The 12650-nt window shown below is 48.5% G+C and overlaps 1 protein-coding gene across 1 annotated transcript in view; it reads right to left on the bottom strand.

Annotated features, from left to right (window-relative positions):
• Nucleotides 1–4529: 4529 nt before the first annotated feature.
• LOC119436619 (multiple epidermal growth factor-like domains protein 9) overlaps nt 4530–12650 on the bottom strand; it is a 136260-nt gene continuing 128139 nt past the window's right edge. The window contains exon 5 of the mRNA XM_037703539.2: nt 4530–4914. Coding sequence (XP_037559467.1) covers nt 4583–4914 — 332 coding nt within the window. The 3' untranslated portion in view covers nt 4530–4582. The remainder of the gene's footprint in view (nt 4915–12650) is intronic.

Genomic DNA, 12650 nt, shown 5'->3' on the forward strand with positions numbered 1-12650 from the left:
TTCCGACACATACATGTACACGCGCTTCCAAAGGCAGCAAGTAAAAAGAAAAAAAAAGAAATACAGAAAGCCGTGCATCTCAGAAGACAAACCAATTGAAGATGCGTCCTGGGCTGACGACGGCGAGCTCACATTTTGATAACTCTCATGATAAGACGCTGTTCACCGCTAGTCGCAATAAAATCCTGAGGTAAAAAAAAAGATGTTTTTTTTTTTTGTTCTGGAAGGAGCATATGTACTAGGCTGGTAGGCGAAATAAGGGAAAAAGAAGAACAGAAAGAAAAAGATAACAACCTTGGCAACAACCTTACTGAACATAACTGAAATTTCAGCGAACCAGAGTTCTACGAAACAAGAACACCGCGCTACACGGCGCACTCCACGCATAGCCTGCGAGTGTTTTCGCACCAAAAAATGTGTTTCCTGTTCCTATGAATACTTTTTGCAGTCCTCATGCACCCTCCTCATCGCAACAGCTGTTGCGCCGGCGCCAGAGGCGTTGAACGCGTGACCGCTCTCAATTAAAGCTTAAAATCAACACTTCTAAAATTATAAAGACCATTTTAACCATAAATTCTGAGTGCGGAGAGTCTCCCATATGTGTTTGAAATGTCTCAAGCAAGAATTTATAGCCGTTCTTTGACAGGAACAATTCTAAAATTGATCTTACTGCTATTTAACTGCCCGAGGGGTGTTTTAAAGGTTTTGGCGATAATTTGGACATTTTTTACGGCACTGCCATTTAATCTAGAGCCTTAAAATTTATTTCAGTATGTTTATTCAAACACACACTTTGCTCCTACAATATTTTGCTTTTATCTGTGCTGTAGTTCGTTAACTGCAAATGTTTTAGTCCCCGCAACCATCGAAAAGAACCCCAACTAACACAACTTCGATAATTTCCTACTGCGCCCCTCCTAATACAATCTGACATTTCTCCAACACATTTATCCAGCACGTTTTATTTCTAGCAAGTTTCATCTGGATGTGCCCGATAGTTATGAAACGCCGCACTGTTGAGAGCTCCAAAGTGTACTGTACGAACATTTCGTAATTTACCACAACGCCCCTAATTATTTCACGCTCTCTTAACTTCGCGCACGCATGCATTACCAATATTCGCTCTAAATTTTATTGGATTGCGCTATCTCTACTGGTTTTTCTGAATTAATTTCCGTCGGCGTTTTACGCGCAGGTTTGGATCGGGAGTTTGCGGTGGCCGCATTTCTATGAGGGCGAAATGCACCGTGCTTTGGGTGCGCGTTAAAGAACCCGCAGATTGTCAAAATTAATACGCAGTCCCCGACTACGGCGTGCCTTATAATTAGATCATGGTATTGGCGCGTAAAACCCCAGAATTTAATTTAATCAGACGCCGTCCACCGTATCTACTCGCAATAACAACTTCTCTGTGAAACGATAAGTAAAAGATAAATAAATTTTAGGAAACAAAGGCTGACGCGTGAAGGCTGCTCCCGGCTCACTGCCTATCATGCTGGCCTCACTCGCGTGGCTGATATTGTCGAGGAGGAGGGCCTAAAAGCTGCAAAGAATGCAGTTGCTTGAATGCATCGGTGCCACATGTGGGAAAAATACTGACTGTTGACTCACGTGTAACGTTTTATTTTTTTTTTCGTTTTTAGCAGACGCTTTTTGAAAGCCTCATGGGCTGCGCGCCTGTTATGAGCTGGATTCGTCGAGCGAAACCATGGGCTTTTCAAAGCAAGAAGTCGTAACGGAGCGCGTAGCCGGCCGCAGCCAGCAACACTATCTTTTTAAAGCAGATAGTGCAGAACGGTGCAGCCGAACCGCAGCTATGGCTTTTGCCTGTAGTGCATGCTTGTGCTCTCTCTCTTTCACAAACGCGACGGTGCAATCAAGTTTCACGGCAGGCAACACCTCTCAATTCTCGTGTGTATGAAACCCACGATGCTTGACGTTATCTTGGCGTCAAACGACAACACACTGTATTTTGAGGACAACGATTTCGCCTTCCATGTCGCACTTCTCTGAAAGTCTGGCTGGGTGCCAAGCTAACTGCCTCTACCGAAGATATAGAAGAGTCGCGAGGTGAACGTGGGCAACAGCGAAAATGAAAGTGGCTTTTGGGGATTTAAAAAGAAAGAAAGAAAGAAACAAACAAAGAAAGAAAAAGGCTACACAGGAAGCAGGGGTACCGTTGGCACCATTTCTCCTTTAACTTGAACGTTGTAAAATTCGTTATTACAGTTTGCGCATGTCCCGGCTCTTTTAATAATCAACTCTCTCTTAGGAGGTGAAGAGTTCGTGACAGTACGCCAGCTTCGCAGAGCACACTCACCTCCGTATACAAACAATTTTAACTGCGCCGCCATTGTCCTAACTGGGTTAATTGAATCTCAAGGACCGTTCTTCAAGCTGACGCCCAACACGCGGACCCTTCCTCATACACGCTCTTTAATATTCTTTTTACACGTGAATCTTTTACAGATTCACCGTGTGACGTCACCCACGGTCGCTGACGGGATAGAGAAGAATGTCCGATATATGACAGCTGCTTTGCTTGCCAAGCTCCCCGTGACATGTGAAGGTATAGTGAATTTTCTTTCGCATATGTGATATGAATTGTACATTTGGTACAGCCTAACTCTTCATAACAGCGACATGCCTGGTGAGCTATCAAATTATTGCTATATTTGCTTCACCTCATTTTCTCGGCGCCTGGGTCGCCTGCAGCCATCTTGTAACCAAGCTAGCCAAGAAGTTTCGAAAGATCGGTCGCAATTGCTCTGCTAAAGTTACTCGCGACGACTGAAGATTTGTGTCATTGGCAAATCAGTTCTGCGGAGTTCCGCAAGGTGGAGGCAGGTTCATGAAAGAGAGAAATTGCCATCCACTCGAGTACAGCGCGAAGCTGCACTCGGTTGGACGACAATTCGTAGCATTTGTGACGCACAGAATAACAGGGAAGCCGTTACGCTAAAGGTCGTGTAGCGTTTTCTCAACGACTCGGGCGGACGAGCAGTCTAAGTGGTTGTTTGACAATTTCATTTTTTTTTACTATTCAAAGGCCGCCGCGTCGTGGTTATAGATTGTATAGGGCGCTCGTTCTATAAATCAACGTCGATTTCTGTCGCCTTCTGCTCTAAGATGACCGCAACATGAAAAACTATGTGCCCTTCATTTGACTTTGATTATTAAACATGACGAGCATGCGCTCCACTTTGTGCCGCTAAAGGCAATCACAGGGCATAAAGTATACATTTGTAGTGTTCAGAGAACGGGGATGTGTGCAGAGTAGTATGCTAGCGCCTGCATAGTATAGTGCAACTGATACTCACACGTTATACTCTCCACTCTTGTTAAGATGGAACACCGCACATGTCACGTTTAACGAGTAGATGCATTCACAAATTCTCTTGCATGCAGGTACTCCCCTCTTCCCCGGCATATACATAGCCATTTGTGTTATACATATATACTTTGTTGGGATGAAGCTGAACGCAACTTCATAGGGAAAGACTTTGGAGGAGAGGCGCTCTTGTTTATCCTCTTTCTAAGTTGCATTATTTGCCACGCAAACCTGCATATAGCTCACATTTTCAGATGGTTAGTCAACACTTTATCATCGACACGTATGATGCGCTGACACCAGATGAGCTAAGGCTGGCGTACGTCCTGCCGCTCGCTGAGAGATGAGATCGCGACAACGTCCAACAAACGCGGCATCCTAAAACCACCAGGACAATCATGTCCGCAGACCAGAAATGCATCCGTAAGCAGCAATGAATCTCAAGGATCGCATAACGTACTTTGTTCTTTGCTTCCATTGTACTATGTAGAACGAAGCGGCATATGTCGTTCAGAAAGTCAAACCGGAACACTTCTTTGGCGCGACAGAATGTGTCAGCTGTATCAAGGGCTATTGAGGCGCCATAGTGTGCGTGACAGACACACGTTGCACATAAACTATGGATCCGTGTTTAACGCTTCACTTTAAGACCAGAACAAGTTGCCGAGTTCAACGCATACCGGTCGACCACAATCAGCAGCGGTGCGGCAGTGAATTACGGTGTAAGAAGTGCGATTGTTAATACATACATGACTGAGAAGAACTCAAGTTAAAATACACAAACGAAAGAAACACTGGCACACCGGGCTTTCTAGTACCTTGCCAGTAATGTGTGAACGTGTTCATTTTGCTTGTGTTTTTTTTTTCGCCTTCAGCGAGTTTTTACATACGTTGTCACTCAAAGTACCTTCTTACTTGCAATAGATGTTTTCTGAAGTTGGTATTAAATTTCACTGATTACCGGACGAAGAAGTTTGGGTTCATTCGAATGGGTTGCATGATATGAGACTGATAGGACCTAAAGCCTTCATGCCATCCTAGTTTTCGTACGCTGAGATCCTTATTATGTTTGCTGGCACGCGCGTTTTTATCCCCATACAGGGCTCGCGGAAAATTTCCGAGAATGCCTAAGAGTATTCATCTTTAAGAGAGAAATAGCACAAAAATAATGCGAAAGAGAACAACGACAGCAGATCACCACGCGAAGTCCGGTTAAGCACATCCGGTGTGTCCACGAGTGTCCAAGGTGTCTCACTGGCACAGTCCACCATTCGGGCACTGCGACACCTCAGGCGTCCCTCCCGTGCACGGCCTCTGCGGCGGAACGGGCGAGCACTTGTCGAGCTGCGCCGCTTCTTCGTCCTGAACGACGAGCTTGCTCGAGGCGGCCTCAAGGTGCTGGTAGTCCGCCGCTGGAGCTGGTTTGTCTTCGCTCAGTTCGATGCTCCAGAACGGCAGGCCGGCTCTTGACCGCCGCCTCAGCCGGTACCGGTACCATGTGGCGCCGCCGGCCACAACCAGCAGGAAGCATAGGGTTGCCAGTACCGATACCAGCGCCACTGCACCGGACGTCAGGCCTCTCTCTGCAAAGCGAATACGCCGCGGCACAAGATCAGAAGCTGTGTGCCATCTGGCTCGCTCGCACGCGAAGTGCACCCCCTCGGCCAAAGTAATTACATGCTGTGCAAAGGCCGGCGACAAACTCTCCTAACGTTTCCAGCACAATCAATCAATCAATCAATCAATCAATCAATCAATCAATCAATCAATCAATCAATTCCTATTAAATGACCCAAATACCCCGTACCATAATCCTACATGGTCATACGGGTTTGTATGGGAACGAATGGGTTTTCATGCAGGTTCCCATATGATCATATAGGTTTACGAATACAGGGCATGCGATACCACCACCTATATTTTTCTTATTTTGTTCGAAACGATGTAGAAAAATTGTGTCGCGAAATGACGTGGCGCTAGCTACAGCTACAAACAGAGTAAATCATCTTTACTGTCTGTACATTGCAATAAAGTTAGCTCGAACTGTCGGTCAAAGACCATACAGTATTGATTAAACTTAACCAACATCATTCTTAGTACTATTTACTAAGTTACGATGCTGAGTACAAGCAGAGTAAAACTAGAGCCGAGTGAGAGCTGGCTGCGTTTTCCGTTCACACGTTAATTTGACACTGCTTATCTAGCTATGCCGTAGCCCACAACCAAAGACAGGCACAAAAAAGCACAAGCAAATAAATCACTGATAGCTTTAGACTTATGGAACTTCAGTATAATGCTATTTTTACCAGTGAATCTTTGGCTTATTTTGAGACGCACCAAGCGCGGCGCCAAAAAGAAGTGATATCCAAGCAGGTATGAGCGATTGTACGTGTACGTGTGGAGGTTCAGAGGAGGATGCTGGAGGTGCAAGGGCAGAAAGTTTGGGCCTATAGGGATGATGCGTGGGGGGAAAGGGTATGGCGCTGTCAGATGTGGCCGAGGGGCCGCCTAGAGAGGCAGCGTATAACGAGACAGGGTGCTGCATCCTGAGCCCGGTCCCTCTGCTGGGCCCCGGGGCAGCTGCGCCTAATGCTCGCCACGATTTGCACAAATGGCTGCGAGGGGCGGCCCGGTGGGGCTTCACACGCAGGCGCGCTCGCGTGTTTCGGGCCCAGATGACGCGCTTTCTGTTGCTGCTGCCGCCGCCTCGGCGCGGGTCCCGCCGCGGCCCCGTGTTTATGCCGCAGGGCCAGATTCATTCGCGCCACCAAGCGACACAGCCAGCGAGAGCAGCGCTCCTGCTGCTCCCGCGGGCATCGCCAACTTAATTGGCTCGGAGATGAAAAAGATGTGCCGGCCACACAGTATACGACACACCGACCGCCTTCTTGCGACGACGAGCCTCTCGGGCCGCGGCCGCCGCACAAACAAAAAGCAGGAGCACCGCCACAGCGAGCTGACTCGGAAAACATTGCCAGGACCACGGTTCGGTCACTCATTGTGCCGGGACCCTGCGGCTGTGCCACACTCGCGTGTCGTGATCAGATTCGCGGTGTTCGGGGACCACCGGCCGTGTTGGCCAGCGCACTGCACACCTCTGGACGAGCGAACAGTGTGACAGTGGCACATTTCTATAGAGTGTGTGAATTAACTTTTCCGGAACACAAAGAAAGGTGACGGAGGCCTGAACGACTGAATTGCCATCGCAGGGCAGTATTTCTGCTGCCATTCAAGTACGGCGTCCTTCTTTCATCATGCACGACTGCAGTGACGGCAGGTTGAACGTGCTGGGAACCGCGGTTTCCAAGAGGCCATTGCTGCCGCCCCGCTGCGGGATACGATCAATCCACGATACTCGCAATGTCCTCACGCGATGTGGAATCTGCACCGAGTGACGTGGTCGACTTCTCAACACACGACGGTCTATTGAATAAACCAAGGAGTCGTATCGGCCGAGCCGTTCGGAGGTTAGAATGCTTTGTAATTCACCGGTGCCTATTCTATGAATAACTATGATAGTCAATGGTAAGACACCCGCGGCGTTCTCAGGAACCTCGAGTACATTTAAACACGATATGCTAGTAAGGTACAGAGTTTCGAGCTTTCTAGCCAAAAAAATACGAGAGATGAAGCATTCCAATGTAGCCCATCCGGAGAAGTTTCTTTTTAACCGTCTGGTGTGGTTTAGGATTATCTGTGGGTTAAGGCGGCAAGGGCAGGAGACAATCTACTTTCGTCTACTCGATTAAACGCACGTGGATGTATGTAGAAATGCAACACAGACCAGCACGCAGCACACGTGAGAAGTGATATGTCGCTACTGATACGCTAATATTTGTTAATAAACTGTCGAACTTAGCGATTATGGCATATGTTTATATTAGTAACTTGAAAACGATCGTATCTGAAGCCAACTCGATCTTGCTTGATTTTTCTAGAGCGGTTGTGATTTTATATATTAGTGATCAGATTGGACAGTCAGTACTCTAATTTTGCATTCAGAGGTGGGAGTCTCAACACAGACAAATCACGCATGTGACCTAGTTGATTTAGTATTGCACGTTAGCATAGAAGCTGCCCGGACTTCATAACAGCTGCGTTCCTGCTCTCGGCTGGCAAAAATAAATAAATAAATAAATAAATAAATAAATAAATAAATAAATAAATAAATAAATAAATAAATAAATAAATAAATAAATAAACAGATTGATTTTCTCTGTCCCACTCGATAAGCTAAGCCATATGAGGAGTTTGTCTTTTTGTCGAGACTCCCGCATTTGAGTGTGAAATTTGATAATGAATATTTTAAAACACAACCGCTCTGGACGGACAAAGTAAAATGGAATTGTCTTTGAATACGATAGTGTTGCCAGTGTGCAATTTAGAACACACTGGATTGGTTCTGCAGCTGCTCCGGTTGTGGTTAGGAGTTGCCTTCACGAAGCCTTACACGTTACTCTAATTGGAATTACCGAAAGTGCTGCGTGGGACGTCTGCGTCTGCGAAGAGAACATGGAGCACTTATTGTGCCACTGTGCCCAATTTGAATCACAAAGACAATGACTCTCCAACGCATTGCAGTGACTAGATGATGGACCGCCGTTCGTGAAGGCGCTACTTGAACGCCGTCCCAAACTCGCGTCGGCCCATAAGGCAGTGAAGGCACTTCTGTGCTTCTTGAGGCCGACTAGTCCTTGCGAACGCCTTTGACTGTGTGGCGCCGTTTGCGCATCCTCACTCATTCACTGCCTTCTTCTTTCTCTCATCTTTCTATTCACTTGTTCTCCTCCCCCAACGTATAGGGTAGCCAACAAGACGCTTTCACGGTTGCCATCCCTGATTTCTCCATTTCTTTTCTCCTCTGGTTTCAACTGCGCACTAACGAACTTATTTGTAGCCTTTCTCGAACAATTTATTGCATTATTATACATGAAGTTAAACGAACACCATGTTTCGGGGCGATAATGAAATTGTTCTTGGGTGAATGAGTTTTACGCTGGAGCTACTGTGTTACGTGTGCAATTTATTCGTGGGCTCTGGAGTACCAAAACCGAGGCGGTATCAACACTCTTCGTTGCCATTTCGATGGAACTAAATCCGTGTGGGAAGGTGGTCCTTGGTGTTGACTTCCTGCCTATCGTAATCATCATCATAATTTCTTATATAAAAAAAGAGGTTGGTTTGATGTGGTAAGGGTCTTTCAATATTAATGTGAGCCGGTGCCGAGTGCGCGCGAAATTACAGTTCACGCTGCGGCAGAGTTAGGGCGACGGGAGCTTCCGCTAATGCACCCACCCTCGGCGCGCGACTATAGTTTTCGCGTTCTCGCATTGTCCATGACAGTGCGATATCCTGGCACGGCGAAAGCACTCCTCCGCCCGGCCCGCTTCGTTTAAGGAGCTCCTTGGAATCGAGCTGCTGTCGGGTTTTTTTCTCGCAGTGCCGTATTGTACAGATTAGAGCAACACCCAAGGAAGGGAAGTCGCGAGCACGTGCAGCAGCAGCAGCAGCATCGATTAGAAGGCGACGCACGCCTTCGGTCGTTCTTGGGGATGGCGTTGACTGACTCGCAGCATCCGATCCTGCCCTAAGCGCAGCCGGCGGTGGTGGCGATAAGAGGGGGCAAAAACGCGCCCGGCGCGCGGCGTTTGTTGCGTCCGTTCTGTCGTCGTCCGCGCTCGCCCCCTGCTGCTCATTGTTCGCTCGCCCATCGCCCGGCTCAGCGCTCGCCGTCTTTATCCGCCACCTCCCGAGAAATCAGGGGAGGAGGAAGGGGATCGCTGGGGGAGCAAGTTTCTTTCGGGACATCTCTCTCGGCGGGTGCGCCGCCTTTGGAGGCGCGCGCGGGGGGAGATAGCGGGGCCTCCGGGCCCCGCTATAAATACCGCCGCCACTTTAATCTCTGGGCCGCATCTGAGGCAGGGCCAAAAAGCCCGATCGATCACAGCCGGCACAATCAACTGCGCGCCCACCGCTGCTGCCGCCGCTACGAGGCACACACGGCCCTGAATGGGCTTCCCCACTCTTGCGATCCTCTGCCCCCCGCCTGATGCCCTTCTCCGGCCGCCAACGCCGAGCTCAATGGCCCACCTGCTGTGGGCGCGCGGGAGTCGGGATCAGTACGCCGCTTCTTTGAGCAGAGCTGGATGTGTTTCTCCGAAGGGACTGTTCGCCCACGACTCTTCTAACCACGGGATTACTGATGGCCCGTATACGGAGCAGTGGCGTTTAATCACGCGCGCGAGGGTGCGCGCGGTAAATTGCACGTTGTTGCTCTGTGCACTATGCACGAGTTCTCATTTGCCGCTGTTGCTCAGGAACGAGCCGGGCAAGACAAAAAAGTCTGCGTTGCCCGCATTCTCGGAGAAAGGAATACCTAGCATCTGAAACAGACGTGTGGGAGGCAGGCGGAAGGAAACGGGGTGGTGGTATACTTGCTTTTAAACTTCCCGCCCACAACTTGGGGCGCGCTTATCTGTTAATATTTCGGCTGCGTGAAACTATTCCGTGCGCCGTTATCGCCTAAAGCATTAGCGCTGTATACACACCGGCGTCGCCGCCATCAATCATCGGCCCCGACTTCTGCTGTCGGCAGCTGTTCACACTCTCTTCCCGCATCGATTTCAATTCGGCCTCCTCCTTGATCGCAATTTTCTCGCTAAAGCCCAGCCATGAGCGCAGGTCCAAACAGGAAATTACGACCCGCGCAGCGCCGCGCTCCTTCCGAATCGAACCTGGCGTAATCGAAACCGTACACCAGTCACCACGTCCGAGTGCGATCGCCCGCCATTTCTCTGCCGAGATTACGGAGGCGTTGATCCCGGCGTGAACAAATAGGAGCTGCCTCCACGGTGGCTGACCGGACGCGGCGTGATTACTTCGACGTGCGCCGAGCCTGAACGCCTCGCGCGCACCTTTGGCAGGAGAAAGACGCCGAGAGTTGCAATTTTCCCCGTGCTTTGCAGCGGAAGCTGTTAGTTGGCGATGGTAAAAATTTTCGACCTCGCGGTGCGCCGAGCTGTTGCCCAATTTATTCGTCCGTTACCTTTCGATGAGATGCCGTCGTTCAACGTTTAATCGGAAAAAGCATCCGCCCGTTGCTATCCTTATGATTTGCTCTTCACCTATATAAACATTATACGACAATATATTGGCATTAATTTATAGCGTCCGTTAAATTAAAGTATACAAGGAAACTGCGTACCCGACCCAAGCTGTTGCTGAGAAGCGGCGGAGGGCCTTCTGTGATATAATCCAACGCAGTGCGAAACGGGTATCGTGAGATGCCGCCCTCCAGACCAGTTACCTGGCCAGCGCTGCAGTAGGGGTGCATCAAATTCGAGTAACGGAGTCTCTCACCAAACGCTTCTACATTTCATGGAGGGCTTTCCTTAAGCGAACCCAGCGTTACTGCCTTCCTATATCTGTGAGAAAGGAGTGTCGAAATTTTGCAAATTGTGCAATCCGTATTCGGTGCCGCTGTAACAGTATTTTTTGTTGTATCCAACACTCGGATGATGGCGACTTGTGGTGCATTTGTACTTTGGTGTTGTGAATGATCTGTACATTGTACTTTTTTCTTGCACTTTTCTTTAATGCCGTCAGGTTATGTCTAACACGTAAGAGCAAAGTTCACGTGTTGACGGATTCTCGAGATATCACCTACAGTTATCCATTGTCTGTTAGTCACGGCCGCAGACCATCTCGCACTCAGCGGCTTTTTGTCCACGGTCCATTATAATACTCGTGTTGAAATAAAGCGAAACTAATAAAAAACAAGAAAAAGAGGTGGTGAGAAAAAAATAAATCAAAAGGTTTACCAGCTTTGCGTAGATATTTAAGCAGATACTACCACCTAAGTGTTTCACTTCTGCAGGAGGTTCTCCAACGTAAATAAGCCAGTTATCAGCATGTTGTTCACTCACAGACAAGGCTTAATCGTTCCCATCAGGTTAATTAAACTGAGTGCAGGACAATCGCCCCTTCCAGAGATCTCGAACTGCCCCTATGCAGTGTCAACCGAAACCACCATAAACGCACAAATATCCTAATCCCCTCATCCCCTCTAATTCTCTGCTGCCCCCAATAGCGTTTTCCTTTCCTTGGCGCCAATTCTTTCACCGTATAATTTACCGCTGGGTATCTTTTCAGCGCATTACACAACCTTCCCAGCTCCATTACATTCTTTCGATCACAATAGACTCATACACTCGCGTCTGGTCACTATAATATATACTGCTGCTTCCTGTTATTAACGTTGATACTTCTGCAAAGCGTGCAGGCTAGAGCTTTTATAGCATGTGCCTCAATTCATGGCTCGCGGTTAGTTGGGTTGCGCCGGTGCGAGACCTGCCGCCACCACACTATCGAAAATTTTCCTTTCTGTCCCTGCTGCTTTTAAACTTCTCTCCCAGTATAATGACTACGAAGGTACCCGTAATTAAGAACAAAGTTAACGTGTCTGGTCCAGCTGCTGCATATTTTGCTCTTGAGCGCATCCAGAACTGCACTGCCTGTTGCCACATCTATACGCCCAGAGCCCTCTACTATACTGAAACGTTGATTACATCAACACAGACCCCAGTCCAAGCGAAACAGCCACACTACCTCTTCAACTGCCACTGAACCGGCTGGGCTGCGAGCAGCATTCGACTTTACGTTTTAGAACAGCGCGTGGGTAATTTCACGGACTAGCGGGAAGATCTTCAATTGCTGAAATCGCAATCGGGCTGCACAATGAACTAGCGCCTACAATCGATATAGCTACAGTCGGTTTCTAGCTGATTATTGGAACCAGGAGCTACCCACATAACGTTGGCAAATAGCCAAAGAAACGGAGAAGCGTGGTAGCAGCAACGGGAAATATGACGGAAGCGCTTTTGTGATGCTTCAAATATCGCACTGCGGAGCTGCCGTGGAAAGGGCCTGTGCAACGAACAACTGCGTGTGCCCACAAGAAAAAAGGAAACAACTTTGCTCGGCCGACATTCGACGGAACCCGGCTGGAAATTACAGTGATGTTAGAAGCATTCGGGGCTAAGATTTGAGACACCCGTTTTCGCTGGTGCCAGGTCCGGACCGTCTTATCGAAGCGGACAGCCTGCTCTCCGTTTCCGGTCCTCCTTTTGTTAGGTCTGAATGAGACGGAGTGAACCGGGGATTCGGGAAGACCGGATGATGCCTGATTCGCATGCGGCCTAACATACCCAGAGCCCTTCAGAAAAGAGGTGTCAGTCGGCCAAAAGCCGTGTCGTAAGCATGTTCAAATGCGGAATCTTCCAAGGCCCCTCGCCTGGGTGAAAGAGAGATACATAAACTT

This window comes from Dermacentor silvarum, chromosome 1, assembly GCF_013339745.2.
Source record: "Dermacentor silvarum isolate Dsil-2018 chromosome 1, BIME_Dsil_1.4, whole genome shotgun sequence".
NCBI classification, from domain to species: domain Eukaryota; kingdom Metazoa; phylum Arthropoda; class Arachnida; order Ixodida; family Ixodidae; genus Dermacentor; species Dermacentor silvarum.